Here is a 20,983-nt window from a genome sequence, read left to right as displayed (position 1 = left end):
CAGGTTTGTCCACCGGTGTTCTTTTCTATTCCAGGATCCTGTCTAGGTTCTCACATTGCATTTTAGGTGTTGTTATTCCTTAATTTCCTGGATTCTGTAAACATTTCTGTCTCTCTTTGTCTTTTATAACCTTGATGTCTTTGGAGAGTATTGATCACTTGTTTTGTCAGTTGTCCCTGAATTTGGATTTTTCTGGCGTTTTTTTCATGAGTGGACTGAGACCATATGGTTTAGATAAGAATACTATAAATAATGTTTTGTCTTCAGTGTATTATTACCATGGGATACATGATGTTAGTATATATTATTGCCGGTGATGTGGACCTTGATCTCTTGGTTAAGGTGGTTTCTACCAGGTTGCTCCATGGTAAAGTTACTGTCTTTTCCTTTGTAGATAATAGTATCTTGGTGGGGATACTTTGATACTATCATTTGCATAAACGTCATATTCTCTACACTTGAAATTAGTAATGTTTACTTAGAGACATCATTGAACTTTATTATGAAATAAATCCCCTTAAGGAGACCTATCCCCTTCTAAGCTTCCCGTGCCTTATATCTGGTTTCATCAAAGGATCCCTAGGCTCTGCAGCAACAAATCCTTTCTAGTCTTCATTGATCTCAGTGATATTCATGTCACATTCATAATGAGGTCTCCAATGTTAGTTACCTGTAGATCTCTGAACCTTGTTTACCTCACAATCTCTTAGGGTGACAGGCTTTTCCTGGCTCAGTGTTCCTCTAAGCCTCATCTCTCTTTATGGATAAGCCAGTTTCATTTCAACAAATATTTGAATGCCTGTTTTGGGTTTTTTAGGAACAGAGGCAGAGAGAAGCTGACTTTGTTGATGAAGAATGCAGTAGGGGATAATTAGAGTGGCTTTGGCTATAGCCTGGTTTATTACTTTGGTCTGAGAAAAATGGCAGCAAATTTTGAGGTACTGGATATATTCTTGTGAAGTAATTGTTCTTTGTATTTCATTAATACAGAGAAATAAAATGTTTTTCTAAATTTAATTGGCTTCTAGAGCATTACTTCTAATGCTGGCAATCTTAAGCTATGGTCTTTTAAATGTAGCCCTGTCATTTTTATTCTGTCAGCTGTGAGTCCTCAGTGGAATTATTACAGTGGATTTTTCAAGAATGAAAAATCCAGGGACACCTGGGTGGCTCAGTTGGTTAAGCTGCTGCCTTCAGCTCAGGTCATGATCCCAGGGTCCTAGGATTGAGTCCCGAGAGCAGGGAGCCTGCTTCTCCGCCTCTGCCTGCCACTCTGCCTGCTTGTGTGTGCGCGCTCTCTCTCTCTCTGACAAATAAATAAATAAATAAATAAGATCTTTAAAAAAAAAAAAAAAGAATGTAAAATCCAAATGTGCATCAACAGTATAATTTAGCTATTTAGTGCTATTGAACTTTATACAATGAAAAACACATACTACATGTTACTTTAATTAAGAAAATAAAAATTTATTAATATTGCTGAATTTAAAGTAGCTTTTTGAATTACATATTTTCTCAATAATATATACTTTAGAAACCTAATTTCTGTAATATAACTCATATTACCCAGATATATATAACTCAGATTCTAGGGGCCTGGAAGCTCATATAATTGAGGGGTTCCTGTTTAAGGAAAACATTTTATAAAAGTAAAAATTAGGTATTGGACCTTGAGGCCCTGTGTAAGAGAGGGAATCTGAAGCTTAATCTTCCCTAGTTTCTTTGTAAATCTGCCTCTAATTGTGGGGGTCTGCAAAAAGGTTAGGACCCAGTTTTCTATCATCTCACACATGGAAAAGTTTTTAGCCTGCTCATAGGAAGCTAGTGTGTTCAGATTGGGAACAATGTAGGACATACAATTTAGTATCTCTACTACACAAGGAAATAATAGGTAATAAGGTAACATGCTTCTTTCCCAATTTTGGCTTCTAGTTTCCTAGAAGTTTACGTGATATTAGAGACTACAAAGGAAAGCAGGCTGTTTTGATGTAGTAAGTTCCAGGAGCTGTGTAGTAATAATGATTAAATAAGTATAAGGAAAATTAAAGGTTAAATAAATACAAATATTTATGTTCAGATTTTCTATTTCTTCATGATTCAGTCTTGGTGGGTTGTATATTTCTAGGAATTTATCCAGGTCTTCTAGGTTATCCAGTTTGTTGGCATATATTTTTTTAATAGTAGTTTCTTTTCTTTCTTTCTTTCTTTTTTTTTTTTAAAGATTTTATTTTTTATTTGACAGAGAGGGACACAGCGAGAAAGGGAACACAAGCCCGGGGAGTGGGAGAGCAGAGAGCCCAATTCTGGGCTCAATCCCAGGACCCTGGGATCATGACCTGAGCCCAAGCCAGATGCTTAATGACTGAGCCACCCAGATGCCCCTCTTTTCTTTTTTTTATTTAAAAAAACCTTGATTTTTTTCCTCCAAATTTTTATTTAGATTTCAGTTAGTTAACATAGTGTTATACTGTTTCAGGTGTAGAATTTAGTGATTTATCACTTACATAGCCTGTACTCATCACAGCAGGTGCACTCCTTAATGCCCATCCCCTGTTTGATATATCCAGCACTTCCCCCCACCTCCCCTCTAGTAACCCTCAGTTACTATAATTTGTTCTCTATAGTTAAGAATCTTAACAGTAGTTTGTTTGCTTGGTTTTTTTCTTTCTTTTTTTTACAAGATTTTATTTTTAAGTTATTTCTACACCCAACGTGGGGCTCAAACTTAAATTTTTTTTTTTTTTTAAGATTTTATTTATTTATTTGAGAGAGAGAGAGAGAGAGTACACGGTTGGGGTAGAGGGGCAGAGAGGGGAAGAGAGGGAAGGAGAAGCAGGCTTCCCATTGAACAGGGAGCCTGATGTGGGACTCAATCCTAAGACCCCGAGATCATTACCTGAGCTGAAGGCAGGCACTTAATGACTGAACCACCCAGGCACCCTCAAACTTACAGTCTTGAGATTAGGAATCACGTGCTTCACTGACCAAGCCAGCCAGGTGCCCCTTCACAGCAGTTTCTTATGATTCTTAGTATTTCTATGTTATTGTAATATTTCTTTCATTTCTGATTTTGTTAGTCTTCTTTCTTAGTCTAGCAAAAGAGTTGTCAATTTTTTTTATTTTTTCAAAAATCCAACTCTTTATTTTATCTTTTCTATTCTCATTCTAGTATGTTAACTTGATTATGAGAGTTCTTTCACAATATATACATATATCAAATCATCATGTCGTACACTTCATTATATACTACATTATAATTTTATTTGTCAATTATACCTTAATAAAGCTGGAAAAATTTATGAACAAGCTTATTTGGCTCCTTAGAGTCTATTCAGTAATAGTAAAATATAGATCACTATAACTTTCAGAGTTGAGAGCAACACAATATTAAATTTTTATATGCTGTTTCTCTTCCTTCCACCTTTGATTGATTACTCCATAGTTGTAGCACTTGGCTGGAAACTAGTAAATGTGGGTAAAGATGATAACGTTTTCTGTACAGTTTGTGAATAAATAGCTGCCAAGTAGCCTACTATCTCTAAGTTTGTTGTAGTTTAGGACTGTTCTTTGTAGAATGCTGTGAGTCCTTTGGTTGCTGCTGTGAGGGGCAAAGTGAGAGAGGAGTTCTAGGCAATAGACTATGGAGATGTCTTAATTTAAATTTCAATACATTTGTACATACAGCATCATTGCCATTATCAGGTGGTGGTGGTTCTTAATCATCCTCTAATAGACATAAAAATTAAGCAAGATTCTGTATTTCTTTTTATTATTTAAAAAATTTTAAAAAAGATTTTATTTATTTGAGAGAACACAGAACACACACAAGAGGCATGAGCACAAGCAGGAGGAGGGGCAGAGGGAGACGCAGACTCCTGGTTGAGCAGGGACCCCAGCAGGATTGACCCTGGGCTCAATCCCAGGACCCTGAGTTCATGACCTGAGCTGAAGGCAGGTGCTTAACCAACTGAGCCACCCAGGCACCCAAGATTCTATATTGAAACTGTATGTGGAAAACTGCCACCAAACAAATAATGAATGCTCACCAAGTTTCTTTCTTTTCTTAAAACTAAGTATCTAAGGATATGACTCTTGGATATAATTGTAGAGACCTTCCTAGAGTGGTGCCTGGCTGGCTCAGTCTGTAGAGCATGTGACTCTCGATCTCAGGGTCATAAATTTGAGCCCCACTCTGGGTATAGTGGTTACTTTGGGTGTGGGCTAAGCATCTTCCTTCAGCTCAGGTTATGATCTCAGAGTCCTGGGATGGTTCCCCACAGGAGGCTCCCTGCTCAGCAGGGAGTCTACTTCTCCCTCTCCCACTGAACCAGATATTGGCTGGTTCAGTGGGAGAGGGAGAATGTGAGAATGTGACCTCAGCTGAAACCAAAGAGTTGGAGGCTTAACTGACTGAGCCACCCAGGCGTTGCTTAAATAAATCAAAAGAAAAGGGGGGGGGAAAAAAACCTACTTCCCTAGAATCTCACCAGCCCAAAGCTGTGTAATGTCTCTTAAAATGTTTATAGTGATGGTGAGGAAAAGCCAGAAGTTTTAACTGAGTCATATTAATACAAAAATACCTTCCTTGATAAGATGAAACAATTAATTTGGAAAGTTAAGAAATATATAGCTCATACTTTATATATATCTGTAGAGTCACAATTTATAAACAGAAAGATGGATTATATGACAAATGGAAAAAACTTTGATAAACTTTTGTGATACTATGGGTGCTTGGGTGGCTCAGTCGGTTAAACATCTACCTTTGGTTCAGGTGATAATCCTAGGGTTCTGGTATTGAGTCCTGCATTGGGCTCCTTGCAAAGCAGGGAGCCTGCTTTTCCCTCTACCTCACCCTTTCTCTTTCTCTCTGTCTCTCATGAATAAATAAATAAAATCTTCAAAAAATTATTTGTGATAATATGTCTGGCAATAACAGATATATGGATATAACACAATTGGCTTCTGACCTCTATCCAGTCCCTGTTCTCAAATGGGGTGGGATAAAACTCTCTACCCTTTAGGGATGGAGGGTAACATAGGTGGGGGGAGGATCATAGAAACATTGGTATAAGGGAAACACTGATCTTAAATAATGGAAAACTTTGGGGCACCTTGGTGGCTGGGTTGGAGCCTCTGACTCCGGATTTGGTCTCAGGTCATGATCTCAGGGTCTGAGATTGAACCCTGCCTTAGGGCTTCATGCTCAGTGGAGTGTCTGCTGGAGATTTTCTCCTTACTCCCTCTGCCCCTCCCCACACTGTGTATGTAAATAAATATAAATTTAAATAAAAATTTTAAATAAATTTAATAAAATTTAAATTAAATTTTAAATTAATTAAAAATTTTAAAATTAATTTATTTATTTTATTTTTTTTTATTTTATTTATTTGACAGAGAGAGATCACAAGTAGGCAGAGAGGCAGGCAGAGAGAGAGGAGGAAGCAGGCTCCCCGCCGAGCAGAGAGCCCTATGTGGGACTCGATCCCAGGACCTGAGATCATGACCCGAGCCGAAGGCAGCGGCTTAACCCACTGAGCCACCCAGGCGCCCCAAAATTTTAAAATTAAAATTAATTTTTAAATTAAAATTAATTTTTAAATTTTAAATTAAAATTAAAAATTTGAATTAAATAAAATTAGATTTAAATAAAATTTAAATAGATCTTTTATTTATTTTTTTTATTTTTTTATTTTTTTAAAGATTTTATTTATTTATTTGACAGAGAGAGATCACAAGTAGATGGAGAGGCAGGCAGAGAGAGAGAGAGGGAAGCAGGCTCCCTGCTGAGCAGAGAGCCCGATGCGGGACTCGATCCCAGGACCCTGAGATCGTGACCTGAGCGGAAGGCAGCGGCTTAAACCACTGAGCCACCCAGGTGCCCTAAATAGATCTTTTAAAAACTATTGAAAACATATAGGAGTTAAGAAGTGGGTGATATATCTTCAGGCTCGGGGTAGTCAAGGAATTTTTTTTTTTAAGAAATTTATTTATTTGAGGGAGAGAGAGTGAGAGCGCACAGCAGGGAGAGGGCAGGGGGAGAGGGAGAAGCAGGGAGCTGAGTTCAGGGCTTGATCCCAGGACCCTGGAATCATGACCTGAGCTAAAGGCAGAAGCTTAACCCACTGAGCTGCCCAGGCACGCCTGTCATTTCATTTTATACGTTCTCTCTTTTTCTTATTAATGCATCCAGTGACTCCAGGATCATGTAGCATCAAGGTAGCCAGTGTTAAGTGCTACAGAAAAATTAAGAAGAATGAGGCCTATGGAAAAGCCAGTAGGTTTTGCAATTAGGAGATTGATTGATTGATTGATTGATTTTTAAATGATTTTATTTATTTATTTGACAGACAGAGATCACAAGTAGGCAGAGAGACAGGCAGAGAGAGAGGGGAAAGCAGGCTCCCCGTTGAGCAGAGAGTCCGATGTGGGGCTCGATCCCAGGACCCCGGGATCATGACCTGAGCTGAAGGCAGAGACTTTAACCCACTGAGCCACCCAGGCGCCCCTAGATTTCTTTAAATGGAGATATTCCGTGAAGTAAAATTTTGGTGGTGGTGGAGTAAAGATCAGTACCATGTCCTGAAGAGATTGATGGTGAGCATGTAGAGGTAGCAGCTGTAAATTATTAATTGTAGAGACATTTAGCAGTGAAAGGTCCAAAAAAATTTGGGACAGTAGGCATAGGAGTTAATAAATTCAAGGTGGTCTTTTTTGTTGCTGTTTTTGTTTTTCAAGAATATAGGGTATCTCTGTGTGGATGTCTTTAAAGGGAAAAGAACTCATGAAGAGGAAATGTTAGAAAGTAATGGTAATAACAATAATTTATACAGTAATTACTATATGCTAGACATCAAATTAGTACTTTGCATAAATTAATTTTAATTCTTATAATAACAAACAAGATACTATAGATGTAGTTGGGGATTATTGACATATGGCACCCCAGCGTTAATCACTTTTAATGGGGCTACTGTTCCTTCATTAGAAACTCAGATACAGGGCGCCTGGGTGGCTCAGTGGGTTAAGCCGCTGCCTTCGGCTCAGGTCATGAGCTCAGGGTCCTGGGATCGAGTCCCGCATCAGGCTCTCTGCTCAGCAGGGAGCCTGCTTCCTCCTCTCTCTCTGCCTGCCTCTCTGCCTATTTGTGATCTCTCTCTGTCAAATAAATAAATAAATAATCTTTAAAAAAATAAAAAAGAAAAAAAAAAGAAACTCAGATACACATCATGGTTTTTCCATTTGAATCATTTATCACTTGGACATGGTCATTCTTTGTAGACCTTCTAAAATGTTACACTGTTCCTTGTAGTAGGCTCAACTGTTTGCCTTTTTACAAATAGAAAGTTAAACTTCGTATTTTAAAAATAACTGTAAAAAAAAATTAAAATTCAAATGTTTCCCCAAGCACATAAATTGTTCTGATATATCCCTTGTCTTTTGTGAGGCCTGCTGTTCTTTTTATATAATTAGAGGAATTATTCCTGGTGGCTTACCACTTTGTAGTATCCTGAGGTCCCCAACCAGAATTTACTTTCATACTTCTAGGCATTGCGGTTTGCTCATTCAGTGGAACTCGTTATTCATCCTCTGTTTGGCAAACTTGCTAGCACTTTGGCATGCTTATTAGTAAATCTTAACCAGCGTGTTAAATCTGTATTGTGCCATTGTTTTACAGAGCCCCCAAAACAAAGTTCAGGATGTTTAAGTAGTTAGGATTATACAAAGTAGTAAAAATGTGGAAATTGAACCCATGTCTTCTACCTCCAAGCTTAGTCTTGGTCCCATTTGTATAATATCGTAATTATTCAACATATACTTGTTCTTAGAACAACTAGACATTATACTGTATTTTAAACTCTCCTTTTCATAGAAATAGTATTAAAGCTTTATTCCATTCTACTTTACCCTCATATCTATACTGTTTTGAATTTATCTTTCTCTTTTTCTTTTTTTCAAATTTTAATTTGGGATTGCTAATATTTTCTGGCTATTATCTACCAGCTTAATGATTTTAGTCATTTTTGCATTAAATCATGAATACTATGTACATTACAAAGTAATTTCTACATAATTTTAAATTCTTTTTTTTTTTTTTTTGCAGTTCTCTTTCAACTTAAAAAAATGGCTTAAAACTTACAGTAAAGTTACAAGTTACAAGAAATGGTACAAAGAATTTCCCATATCCCTTTTAGCCACATTTACCTGTTGTCAACATTATTGCTATATTTGCTCTACCATTCTCCCTTTCTCTCCATATTTACAAATATTCACATACCCACACCCATATATATATATATATATATATATATATTTATTTTCTTCTGAACCATTTCAGAATAAGGTGCAGACATGCTCTTTTACCTCTAAATACTTGAATATTGCCTAAGAAGTTCTTTTTAAAAATAGGTTTTTAGATTGATGTGGGTAAAACTTTTAATTGACTTTGTCATATATCTTACTAGATGGCACAGTAGAAGGATTATGTTGTTTGGTGTTGGACCTGCAACTTAAGTGAAATGTTTTGTCATCAGTATTTCTTGGGATCATTTGTTACTCCCTCTCTTGACCCTGTTCTTTCTGGCACTCACCTCTAGTTTCTGATACACCTAGAGCCAGTGTGAGAGCTTTTTGCCTTACCCTACATAATGCTGCCATTCAGAGCCTGAGAATCTTTTTTTCTGTGACTGCTTTTTTTTTTTTCTCTTGGCTCCCTGAACTCAGGGGTGTGTATCATAGGGCAGCCTGAGTTTCAGTAAGCTCTTAATGTGGATACTGGAAACCCTACCTGTCTGCCAAGTCCTTTTGGCTGTGAGCAAAGTAGAGGCTTGGTACTTGTCATTCCTTTGCAGCAGTTGAGCTGAAGGAATGCCGCCTGGCTTGTTGAAGTTGCTTAGTAGCTCTGAATGGGGTGTGTATGAGGGTGTATATAGAGAGTTGAGGGTCTTTTAATCTGTGTGGGAGATATGGGATCCTTCCTGGTGCCATGCTAATCATCAGGGAGTATTTATTGAGTTCCTCCTTATGATTAGCACTATGATAGGAGCTTTTGAAAGTCTAATAAAATACATAATTAAAGTCACAGATTTATAATAGTTAAAAAAATTCTAGTTCTGCCACTTACTAGTTGATTTGGGCAAGTTAAGTCTCACTGCTGTTCTGTAAAATGGAACTGTTAACACCTCATAATAGAGCTATTGTAAAGAGTAAATGAAGAATGTTAAGTATAGTGTTTAGTATTTGTCTGACACTAGTTAGTATTTCATTTCATACAGTCATTCGGGATATATGACTGATACCATATAAAACAAATAGAGAGTAATAAAAACAAATAGAGAATAATATGATACTACAGTGTGTAGTCAAATACTTTAATTGTGACATGTAGATTATAAATAGTCTGGGAATTTAGAGAAGGGAAAGAACAGTCTTGTGCAACCATTTAATGTTCCTGTGCCTCAGTTTTTCCACTGGATATACTGGATAGTGCTAGGTGATCTCTTAGAGAATGATTAAAATGCTTTAGCATTTTTGCTTTTTAGGTGGTTCATTTGATGATAGGAACTCAGGAAGGGAGAAGCGTGGGGAACTGTTGGAAACCAAATTTAATACTTAACATTCTTAATTTTTTCCTTATATGGACATGGCAGCCTTAAAGGAAAGCTTAAAGCTGGAGATAGAAGTATTTCCTTCCAGGAAAGGTGTCTGCTTTGGTATTTCTACCCTGTTGCTTCACTGGCATTTTTAATTAGTTGAAAACTAATGTTGGTCAATGAATGGCCACTGATTATGAGTGCCTCAGATTTAATCTGAGAAATTATTTGTAACCCATATTATCTCTCTGATCCTCTGGCAAAAATAAAACACACAAACAGGGCAGGAGATTTAGTTCTCTAGGACTTGATGTTAAGGACATATGGTTTACTTGCCTTGAGTGTTTCTGTGAGATGGGACATCTTTCCTCAGAACAGAGTCCAGACTGATAACTTGGCCTTCCATGCCTTTAAACAGGCTTTCATAGTCATGAACATGTAAACGTAAAACACCTTTAAAAATTTCTTTATTTATAATATCTAACAGAAACTGTTCCAATACTTCATCTGGTATATGTTTACTTTGTTACTCTGATTTTGGAAAGTTGGTGTTTTGTTTTTGTTTTTGTCCCAATCAACTTTCTTCTAGAAAATTTCAGAGAAGTTTCCTGTGAAAGTAAATCTGCTCATACCTTTGTTTTTTTCTTTCCTCTTTGGCTTGACTGCTTTTCCTTTTTGTTGTTGTTAAGGTTTTTTGGGTTTTGTTGTTGTTGTTGTTGTTGTTGGGGTTTTTCTTGTGGGGGGGGGTGGGGGGTCATTGTTTGCCAAGGTTTCAAGTTTATAGTGAGAGGTGAGGCAACGTTGATCTTGGCAGAATAGCACAAAGCCAGTAGAGTCATTAAGTGACGCAAGCTTTTAGGTTTTTTTTTTTTCTTTTTGTTAAAGCTCTCTGGCAGAGCTGGCTATTCTAGTCACAGAGGAAAAGAAGAGAAGAGACATCTGAAATTCTGGATGGAATGATAGAAGACTTTAGGGGTGTAGTAAAAAAAGAACAGCAATTAGGAAAAAAACCACAAATAATTCCAACATATTTCTTAACCTTTGTGGATTTTATGTCAGTTGTTTAGAACTTGAGTTTTTACTTTAGATGATGATGGGACAAGGAATACAGAATGTGAGGAGGGTTGCATGGGATTCTTGCTTATTTGTCTGCTTCTCCTTCCAGTTGGGAAAATTCTTCAGTCTACAAGAAGCATCATCAACAAGTCTAAGAAATACATCCTACCGTGATCCTGGATTCTGCTGGAGTTGAGGACTACAGCCACTTCACCACTATTTTATGGAGGCAATTCAAGAAAAATAGAAGGACACAATACCTAAGGATTTCTCTGTTTATGTTAGTACTGTGCCATGTTAAATTTGGGGCATTGTTTGGAGCAAGTTGGAGATGGCTCTGTCATGTAGATCTAAGAAGATACCTGAGTTCCTTGAGCTACACAGATGATGTTTGGAAGGTTGTACACTCAAAGTATTTCAGCATAAATTCATTGAATTCTGGATTCTTTTTTTTACAAGTCAGGACTTCAGCAGACAGAAACTTTTTCCCAAAAAGATACAAAGCCTTTTCTGAGTTTTCAAGCTAAATGTGAACAATAATGTCTTGGAAAAGAAATTATTTTTCAGGGGGCCGTGGTAGTGTCCAAGGGATGTTTGCACCTCGAAGCTCAACCTCCATAGCCCCCAGCAAAGGCCTCAGTAATGAGCCAGGACAAAACAGCTGCTTCCTCAACAGTGCCCTGCAGGTAAGGGCAATTTCTTTCTTTCTGGTGAACTTTGATTCTTGGTTGCTGGTGCTATGTTTCCAATAACTCTTTTTTTTTTTTTTTTTTTTTTAGGATTTTATTTATTTATTTGATAGAGTGAGCACAAGTAGGCAGAGAGGTAGGGGGAAAAGGCTCCCCGTGGAGCAGAGTCTGGTGTCAGGATCGATCCCCCAATAACTCTTTTAAATATAATCCTTGATGGTCTCTGTTTAAGGTTGGCAGACTGAGATCATTTTTAAGCCTATCTGTGTGATCTTAGGCAAGGTACTTATCTCTTCGAATAATTACCTTATTTGTAGGAAAATGGGATTAATAATGATAACAGAAATAACTGTGACTACTACTACTTACCTGCCTGAGGGGAAAGTCCATGGACTAGATGATCTTAATACTTGTTTATTGGTGCGCCTGGGTGTCTCAATTGGTTAAGCGTCTGCCTTTGGCTCAGGTCGTAATCCCAGGGTCCTGGGATCGAGCCCTACATTGGGCTCCCTGTTTTGCGAGCCTGCTTCTCCCTCTTCTTCTGCCTGCCACTCCCACTGCTGTGCTCTCCCTCTGTCAAATAAATAAAATCTTAAAATAAAAATACTTGTTTGTTGACTTTCTTTTTGCTTCCTTTTTTACCTTTTGAGACCAAACTGTATCGCTCTCCTTGTTTTTCTCTAGTAAAGAAAGCAAAGTTCTTTCCACTAGTCAAAGACTTCTAGGTGTATTACTCTTGTCTTCATTAGAAGGCTCTTAGCATTCAGGCTCTTAGCATATACACTGAATGGAGTCTAGTCTTGTCCATTTCTTCTTCTCCTTCCTCTGAGCTCTCTTGTAGTGGTTCATGATTGGTGTCTGGTCAGATATGCTTGAACAAACGTAGTGGAAAGTAATTCCCCTAAGGTGTGATTTTCTATACTAGATTTTCCCTTCTGGTATTGGTTGCCACACTAGTGATAGCAGAATCCCAAAGCTTCTTGTCTGCCTGCCTTCTTTGCCTTGTCATGCACATAGAATGTTAAGTTCATCCCCTTTGGCCTAACTTTCAAGCAATTACTTTCCCTTCTTTTCTGCTCCTCAGAATAAGAGTAAATGAAATTTGCCACCCAAGATAGTTATGCTGGGGTAAAATATTAGTGTATTGTTCAGATGTAATGAGAAAAGAAGTTGCTATGAGAGAAGAAAAGACAAGGCAATGTATTTGGTATAAAAAGCAGTGGACACTCTCTCTAAAATAAATCTTTTTTTTTTTTTAAGATTTTATTTATTTATTTGACAGAAATCACAAGTAGGTAGAGAGGCAGGCAGAGAGTGGGGGGAAGCAGGCTGCCTGCTGAGCGGAGAGGCTGATGTAAGGCTCAATCCCAGGACCCTGGGATCATGACCTGAGCTAAAGACAGAGACTTTAACCCACTGAGCCACCCAGGAGCCCCTAAAATAAATAAATAAATCTTAAAAAAAAAAAAAAATGGACGGGGGCGGCCCTGATGGCTCAGTTGGTTGAGCAACTGACTCTTGGTTTTAGCTCAGGTTGTGGTCTCAGGGTCGTGAGATCAGGCCCCGAGTCGGGCTCTGTGCTTAGTGTGGAGGAGTCTGCTTGGGACTTTCTCTACTTCTCCCCCTGTCCCTCTCTCCTGCTCTCTCTCATTGCTTCTCTTTAGAATAAATAAATAAATCTTTAAAAAAAAAAAAAAAAGCACTGGGGGGTGCCTGGGTGGCTCAGTGGGTTAAAGACTCTGCCTTCAGCTCGGGTCGTGATCCCAGCGTCCTGGGATCAGCCCGCCTCAGGCTCTCTTCCCCCTCTCTATGCCTGCCTCCCTGCCTACTTATGATCTCTCTCTCTGTTAAATAAATAAATATAAAAATCTTTAAAAAAATGCTAGACTTATGAATTAGTTCTAGTGTAATTGTAGACTTGTGACCTTGTACAGGTAATAGTATTTCAGTTTCCTTTCCAAGCTTATTTATGTAATAAAGTTTCATACTTAGGATGCATGGCTGGCTCAGTCAGTGGAGTATCTGATTCTTGGTCTCAGGGTTATGAGTTCAGGCCCTACACTGAGTTAAGAGATTACTTTAAAAAGTTTTATACTCGGGGCGCCTGGGTGGCTCAGTGGTTTAAGCCTCTGCCTTCAGCTCAGGTCATGATCTCAGGGTCCGGGGATTGAGCCCCACATCGGGCTCTCTGCTCAGCGGGGAGCCTGCTTCCCCCTGCCTCTCTGCCTACTTGTGATCTCTCTCTCTATCAAATAGATAAATGAAAATCTTAAAAAAAAAAAGTTTTATACTCTCAGTTTTCAAATTTTTATTGGAAAACACTAAAAAATCCTATGCTGTTAAGCCTAGAGAAAGAATTTAACTATATTCCCTCATTACTACCACAAACTTAAGGCAGTTGGGTGGAGTTTGTTAGTTTTTTTTTTCCACAGATGCTGCATGTGAGTTTTTTGAGTGACATTGCATAAACTAATAATACTTTTGGATTTTAGAAGGAGGCAAAAAGCGGCACCTGGGTGGCTCAGTGGGTTAAAGCCTCTGCCTTCGGCTCAAGTCATGATCCTGGGATTGAGCCCTGCATTGGGCTCTTTGCTTGGCAGGGAGCCTGCTTCCTCCTCTCTCTTTGCCTGCCTCTCTGCCTACTTGTGATCTCTGTCTGTCAAATAAATAAATAAAATCTTAAAAAAAAAAAAAAGCAGGCAAAAAAAAAAGTGTTGATATAGGTGTATGTTTATCTCCTTCTTGGCCACAGTCCTGTTTTGATAATTGTTTTTTCCTATATGCTCTGTCTGATTGAAACAACAATATTTATGACTTTCTGTTCTAATTTTCAGTGCCATATGGAATACATAACACACACACACAAACACACATTTATAAATCCATACTTAAAGATTGAGTCATTGATGGTTTTGAGTGCCTATTGTAATCGTGTTACAAGTTGAAAATAATTGTTTCTATAAACTAATATTCTATCTTTTTAAAAAAAAGATTTTATTTATATTTATTTGAGAGAGAGAGCACATGCGGGGGAGCAGCAGGCAGAGGGAGAAACAGGCTTCCATCCAGCAGGGAGCCTGATGTGGGACTTGATCCCAGGACTCTGGGATCATGACCTAAGCTGAAGGTAGACAATTAACTGACTGCACCCCCCAGGCATCCCATATTCTGACTTTTGATATGAATGCTATGTTGGCCACAGATGTATTGAAGCCATTATGTTTATTATAAAAAGATGTTACTTATTTGGGAGTACAATGTATTTTGAAGAACTTCTGGATTATATACTTTGAAGACACATAAGTAAGAAGAAGCTCCACAAGTATAGTGCCTTTTCAGATATGATGCCATTTAAATGTTTTCCAAGCAAGTGGAGCTTCCTGAGGCATTATGCTATATATTATACCATTTCTTTTTTAGCTAAAGTCCATATTCTATTCAGATTTCCTTAATTTTTGCCTAGTATCTTTTTCTGTTCCAGGATCCCATTGAGGATACCACAGTTACATTTACTTATCATGTCTCCTTTGGCTTTTCTTGGCTCTGTCAGTTTCTCAAAATTTCCTTGTTTTTGATGATCTTAACAATTTTGAGGAGTAATACTATTCGTGTATTTTGTGGGATGCCCCACTATCGGAATTTGTTTGATATGTTTCTCATCATTAGACTCTTCTGGGTCTTGAGAGGAAGACCACAAAAATAAAGTATCCTTTTCATCATATCATATCTAGGTTACATACTATGAACATGATTTATCACTGTTGCTATCACCATTTTTTTATTCTGTTGACATAAAGAAGGTCATACATCTCTTAGAAAGGTCCAAAAATTGAGAAATCTAGCAAAGACAAAATTCTACACTACAATTCAAACTCTAAAAAGTTTTCAGTACCATATGATTTCACTTACATGTGGAATCCAAAAAGCAAAACAAATGATAAACAAAAAGCAGAATCAGATTTATAAATATGGAGAAAAATTGATGGTTGTAAGAGGGAAAGGAGATGGAGGGGTGGGCAAAATGGTGAAGGGGGGTGGGAGTTCCAGTTATGGAATGAATAAGTCATGGGGAGGGGCATTTGGCTGGCTTAGTTGGTAGAGCATGTGACTCTTGATCTCAGGGTTGTGAGTTCAAGCCTTAGGTTAGGTGTGGAGATTACTTAAAAGAGTAATAAAACCTTTAAAAAAATCATGGTAATAAAAGGGAACAGCATAGGGAATATAGTCAGTGGTATTATAATAGTGATGAATGTGACAGATGGCAGCTACACATGTGTTTGTAAGCACAACATAACATATAGACATGTGGAATCCCTATGTTATATATCTGAAACTAATGTAATGTGTATCAACTATATGTAAAAAAAAAAGTTTGTTCCAAAAAATTTTTTTTCTTGTGTGGATCATTTAAATATACCCTCTTCTGCAGCTTTTAACCCATAAATTAACACTTCAGGATCACATTTGATGTATGTTATACCTTATTTTCTCTGTGTAAACTTCCTTCATTTTCAAATTAATGTGTTTTTTAGAATATAGTTATCTGCTCTCATGTTAGCTACCTTACCCTTTTTTGACATTTGTTTTAATATACTAGAATGAGCTTTTCTCTTGAGAATGAAGATATATTCTGTAGTCATTACCTATGTTTTTTTAAATTCTTAACTCTAAGATCAAATGGAAGCTTTTTGTAGAGTAATGAAGTATTTCCTCCCTTTTTTGCCAGGTTTTATGGCACTTGGACATCTTCCGACGTAGCTTTAGGCAGCTTACAACTCACAAGTGCATGGGTGATTCCTGCATCTTTTGTGCTCTCAAGGTAAGGTTTTCAAATCTGTTTCTTCTCACCACCATTAGGCTGCCAAATGATCAATATTGAGGTAGTTTGGTTAATCAGAGTGATGCTAAAGAATTTTTTATTAGTGCAAAGATGAATATGATTAGTTTTTCTTGCTTCGAGAAATTGTTACTTGGCTTAGGTTGTCTGTTTTTCGGAAACTATTTTGTCCATACAGCTCTATTTAATATGATAGGATTTTATTCAAATGTACTTAGACTTTGAGTATTACCTGAAGAGATAATTCTAAATTTTTATTTCGAAAGAATAAACAGCCAGGTATTTTTAGTGGAATTAACTTTTGTCTGTTAAAGCTAAATTTAGCAACAAACTCTTCCTATTGAAAAAAGCCAGTACTAACATTTTTTTATTCCCTGATGTTTCCCATTACCACATTTAATAGATTCATTATACCCATTCGCGACCCCGTTGTCTGACTTCCAAGTTTTTCATTTCTGAATAAAATGAAACCCAAGGATTCAGAGTATGCTGCAATAGAGGAAGAACTAGGTTGTATAAAAGGCCCCATTCTCAATTACTTTATCTGTTGTCCAACATTGAGCTTCTCTGTGGTTTTTTTTTTTTTTTTTTGGTTTGTATGTACAATGGATTATTTATGGCTGGATGAGTCTGCATGAGTTCTGATAAGCATATAGTGTCACTTTTCAGACTCAAGAAGTCATTCTTGGTTTGTGACAGGGATGCTTGAGTGTGGTCATTATAGATTTAATTTAGTTGTTTTTACATCTTGAAGTAAGAACTATAATAAAAATCCAGGAAAATTTCCCAGTTATTTCAGATGTTCACAACAACAGAGCAGCATCACTTTGGAGTTTTAAGTCCATGTTGGGCAGATATTTTTAGAAAGAGATGACTGAGTCTTCTGAACATTATATTGCCTGGGTCACAAATATCTTTTTTCTTTCCCCCTTGGAAGCACTGCAATTTTTAGCAAAATATATGTTATTGATTAATTGGGAGTTCAAATGTGAATTTTTTTTTAAGACTTTATTTATTTATTCAACAGAGAGAGATTACAAGTAGGCAGAGAGGCAGGCAGAGAGAGAGAGAGAGAGAGAGAGAGAAGGAAGCAGGCTCCCTGCTGAGCAGAGAGCCCGATGCGGGACTCGATCCCAGGACCCTGAGATCATGACCTGAGCTGAAGGCAGCGGCTTAACCCACTGAGCCACCCAGGCGCCCTCAAATGTGAATTTTAATGAAACCAAATCTTTTACAAATTGTAACATTTCTGACTGCCCATTCCAACAGAAGTCCATCCACGAGAGTATTTGGCTTGATTTTCTGAAGGGCATATTAACATTAAATATCTAATTTTGGGTCAGCAAGAAATATAGTGGTTCTCTGGCCAGCAAATCCAAGAAAAGTCTAGTTCATGGCATTAAAATCCTAAGTTAGGTACTTGCTAGAGAAATTTGAATCCTGGAGAAATCTCTGGTAGAAGAATCTCTTGAAACTAGAAGCTCTAATCTGTACCAGGAAGTAATGATAGAACACCCCCTTGACGTGACTTTGATTAGTCAGGACTGTGTCATCCAATTCCTTGACCAAGGTGGGATTCTGCTGAACTGGCTGTACCAGTGTTGTTATGTTTTAATTTCCAGAAGTACAAATTGTTATTGTGATATAAATTAGTATCATTATAGAAGCCAAATAGATGAAGAAAACCAACAATGGGACTTCATGGGATACCTTCTGAGAGACCCAAGTAAGAAAGGAGGATATTTTTCAACTTATGAGGCTGAGGATATATCTTGGGACTCTTTCAGAGAAGCAGTTGCTTATGGCAGATGGGTAAATGGGCTTGGGGAATCAAAGGCTCTGTTTTAGATTTTCATAATTCTGAGGAGTTCTAGTATTTTCCTCATCACATCATTGTCTGAACTATCAATGAGGTTTATTTTCCTTCACTGCTTCTTTTGTTATATTGGGAGTATATAAAAATTTTGATGTTTTCCCATAAAGTGCTTTTCAGTCCCTCAGTGCTATATAAGTATTAAATAATTAAGCTCTAAATAATTAAGTTTGCATTCTTTTAATTGTTGTATACCTCATTTGAAAATTATAAATAGACTTATATTGCAAATGGATTAATTTGACTGTGTGGATGAACTGAACGTGGTTCTAAGAGTTAAGAAATTTAAATTGTTAGAATAGTCATATTCCTTCATCCAGGAGGATTTCATTTTCTGAGAGAAGAGAAGGAATGTTGAGTGTTTGGAAGAGTAAATCTGGGATGGACCATCAGCACCTGGAATGTCTCTTTTTTGTTCCCTACTTTAATTTTTTTTTTTTTTTTTAAAGAAAACGAAATGGGGGCAGGGCAGAGGGAAAGGTAGGGAGAGAATCTTAAGCAGTCTCCACGCCCAGCAGGAGACAACCCTGAGATCATGACCTGAGCCAAAATCAAAGGTTGGATGCTTACCTGAGCCACCCATGTGCCCCTAAAAATATTTTTATGGAATATGAAATAATATGATTCATCATTGAACTAGATTCTAGTCAGTATAATAAGACAAAAGGATAAATATTAGAAAGCAGCAAAGGTATTATCTACAGATGATATGATTGGCTATTAAAAAAAATCTCAAAATATCTGCTGATATAGCAGTGGAATCAATAAGAGGATTTAGCATGTTGTTGCCTGTAAGATTAAGGTATAACATTCAATTCTATTTCTGTGTACTAGCAACTAACAGAAAATGCAACTTAAAAAGAGTTTTTATAATAATAACCAAGTATATAAAGCACATATGAATAAATCTAATGAAAAGATAGGACATTTATTTATTTATTTTTTATTTTTTTTTTTTTTTTTTTTTTTAAAGATTTTATTTATTTATTTGAGAGAGAGACAGTGAGAGAGAACATGAGCAAGGAGAAGGTCAGAGGGAGAAGCAGACTCCCCATGGAGCTGGGAGCCCGATGTGGGACTCGATCCCGGGACTCCAGGATCATGACCTGAGCCGAAGGCAGTCGTCCAACCAACTGAGCCACCCAGGCGCCCCAAAGATAGGACATTTATATAAAATCTCCACAGAGATCCAGTATAATGAATAATCACAAAATGAATATCTTGTAACAACTCTTTGGGTGAAAATAGAATACTGTCAGTACCATAGACATTCACCCTCCCTTCTTTCTCAGTCGTATCTCCGTCTTTCTCCCAGGAGTGGTCACTTTTCTGATGTTTGTGGTAATCACTTCCTTGTTTTATGTGAATAGTTTTCCTACCTATGTATCCATTCTTAACCAATCAAATTTAAAAATTATCTGTTTTTTAAAAAATTACTTCTCTGTAAATGGGATCATTTTTAAAAGATTTATTTATTTTAGAGAGATAGAGGGAGTGCAACAGCACAGGGGAATGGAATAAATGGGATGGTCAGAGGGAAAGAGACTCTTAAGCAGACTCTGAACTGAGCATGGATCCATCTCAGGACTCTGAGATCATTACCTGAGCTAAAACCACGAGTCCGTCGCTTAACTGACTATGCCACTTAGGTGCCCTGTAAATGGAATCATTTTATATAAATTCGTGTGTGTGTGTGTGTGTGTTCTTCAGTGCAGTAATATGTTTATAAGAGCATCATATTTTTATGTGGAGGTTGACTTCATTTTTTTTTTTTTAAAGATTTTCTATTTATTTGACACAGAGAGAGAGAAATCACAAATAGGCAGAGAGGCAGGTAGAGAGAGAGAGGGGAGGAAGCAGGCTCCCTGCGGAGCTGGAGCAGAGAGCCTGACTCGGGGCTCGATCCCAGAATCCTGGGATCATGACCTGAGCTGAAGGCAGAGGCTCTAACCCACTGAGCCACCCAGGCACCCCCATCTTCATTATTATATGGTATTTCATTGTGTAAAGAAACCAGTTTGTTTATTCCATTGCTGGTAGTCATTTGGATTATTTCCAGTTTTTAATTTTTTATGAACAATATTGCCAAGAACATTCTTGTATATATCTACATATGTATACACATTTTTTGCATATATGCCCAGGAATAGAATTACTGCATCATAGGATATGTAGATCTTCAATTTTTTTTTTTTTTTTTAAATAATGCTAACTGTCTTCCAGTATTTCCATAAGTCAGTATATTCTGACTGGCAGGTTTGTCCTGGAAGTTGAGAAAATTCAGTTCTGAAATCCTTTTTTTTAAAAGATTTTATTTATTTATTTGATAGAAAGAGACACAGCAAAAGAGGGAACACAAGCAGGGGGAGTGGGAGAGGGAGAAGCAGGCTCCCTGCTGAGCAGGGAGTGGGATGCAGGGTTCTATCCCAGGACCCTGGGATCATGACCTGAACCAAAGGCAGACGCTTAACCGACTGAGCCAATCAGGTGTCCCTAATTTTTCCATTTCTTAAATTGGGTGGTGGACACATGGGCATTTCTTTATTATTACTTGACTAAATATATATATCATGCTTGTTTATAATTTAAATGATGGTTTTTATTTTTATTTTAAAAAAGATTTTATTTATTTATTTGACAGAGAGACACACTGAGAAAGGGATCACAAGCAGGGGGAGTGGGAGAGGGAGAAGCAGGCCTCCTACTGAGCAGGGAGCCCAACGTGGGGCTCGATCGGAACCTGAGCCGAAGGCAGACACTTTTTAACTGAGTCACCCAGGTGCCCCAAATGATGATTTTTATTATTTCTACTGCAGGGGTGCCTCGCAGGATCAGTCAGTAGAGTGTGCAACTCTTGATCTCAGGGTTCAAGCCCTATGTAGGGTATAGAAATCACTTAAAATCTTGACAACAACAGCAAACAAACTATAATCAT

At 37.5% G+C, this 20,983-nt stretch overlaps 1 protein-coding gene across 21 annotated transcripts in view; it reads left to right on the top strand.

Annotated features, from left to right (window-relative positions):
- The window catches only part of USP54 (ubiquitin specific peptidase 54), a 122,740-nt gene that overhangs the window by 50,976 nt on the left and 50,781 nt on the right, over positions 1–20,983 (top strand). For 8 of the 21 annotated variants that reach the window (XM_004769431.3, XM_004769430.3, XM_004769429.3 and 5 more), the window contains exons 2-3: positions 10,759–11,335; positions 16,065–16,157. In XM_004769431.3, the coding sequence (XP_004769488.1) occupies positions 11,189–11,335; positions 16,065–16,157 (240 nt within the window). In that variant the 5' untranslated portion in view covers positions 10,759–11,188. Of the gene's footprint in view, positions 1–10,477; positions 11,336–16,064; positions 16,158–20,983 lie in introns of those variants that run through there. The other 13 variants (XR_006607702.1, XM_013044267.2, XM_013044270.2 and 10 more) reach the window with 3 other exon arrangements.

This window comes from Mustela putorius, unplaced genomic scaffold (genome assembly GCF_011764305.1).
Source record: "Mustela putorius furo isolate JIRA1106 unplaced genomic scaffold, ASM1176430v1.1 tig00000698_pilon_pilon_pilon, whole genome shotgun sequence".
Classification (NCBI taxonomy): domain Eukaryota; kingdom Metazoa; phylum Chordata; class Mammalia; order Carnivora; family Mustelidae; genus Mustela; species Mustela putorius.
This window is presented reverse-complemented; position numbering and strand designations above follow the sequence as displayed.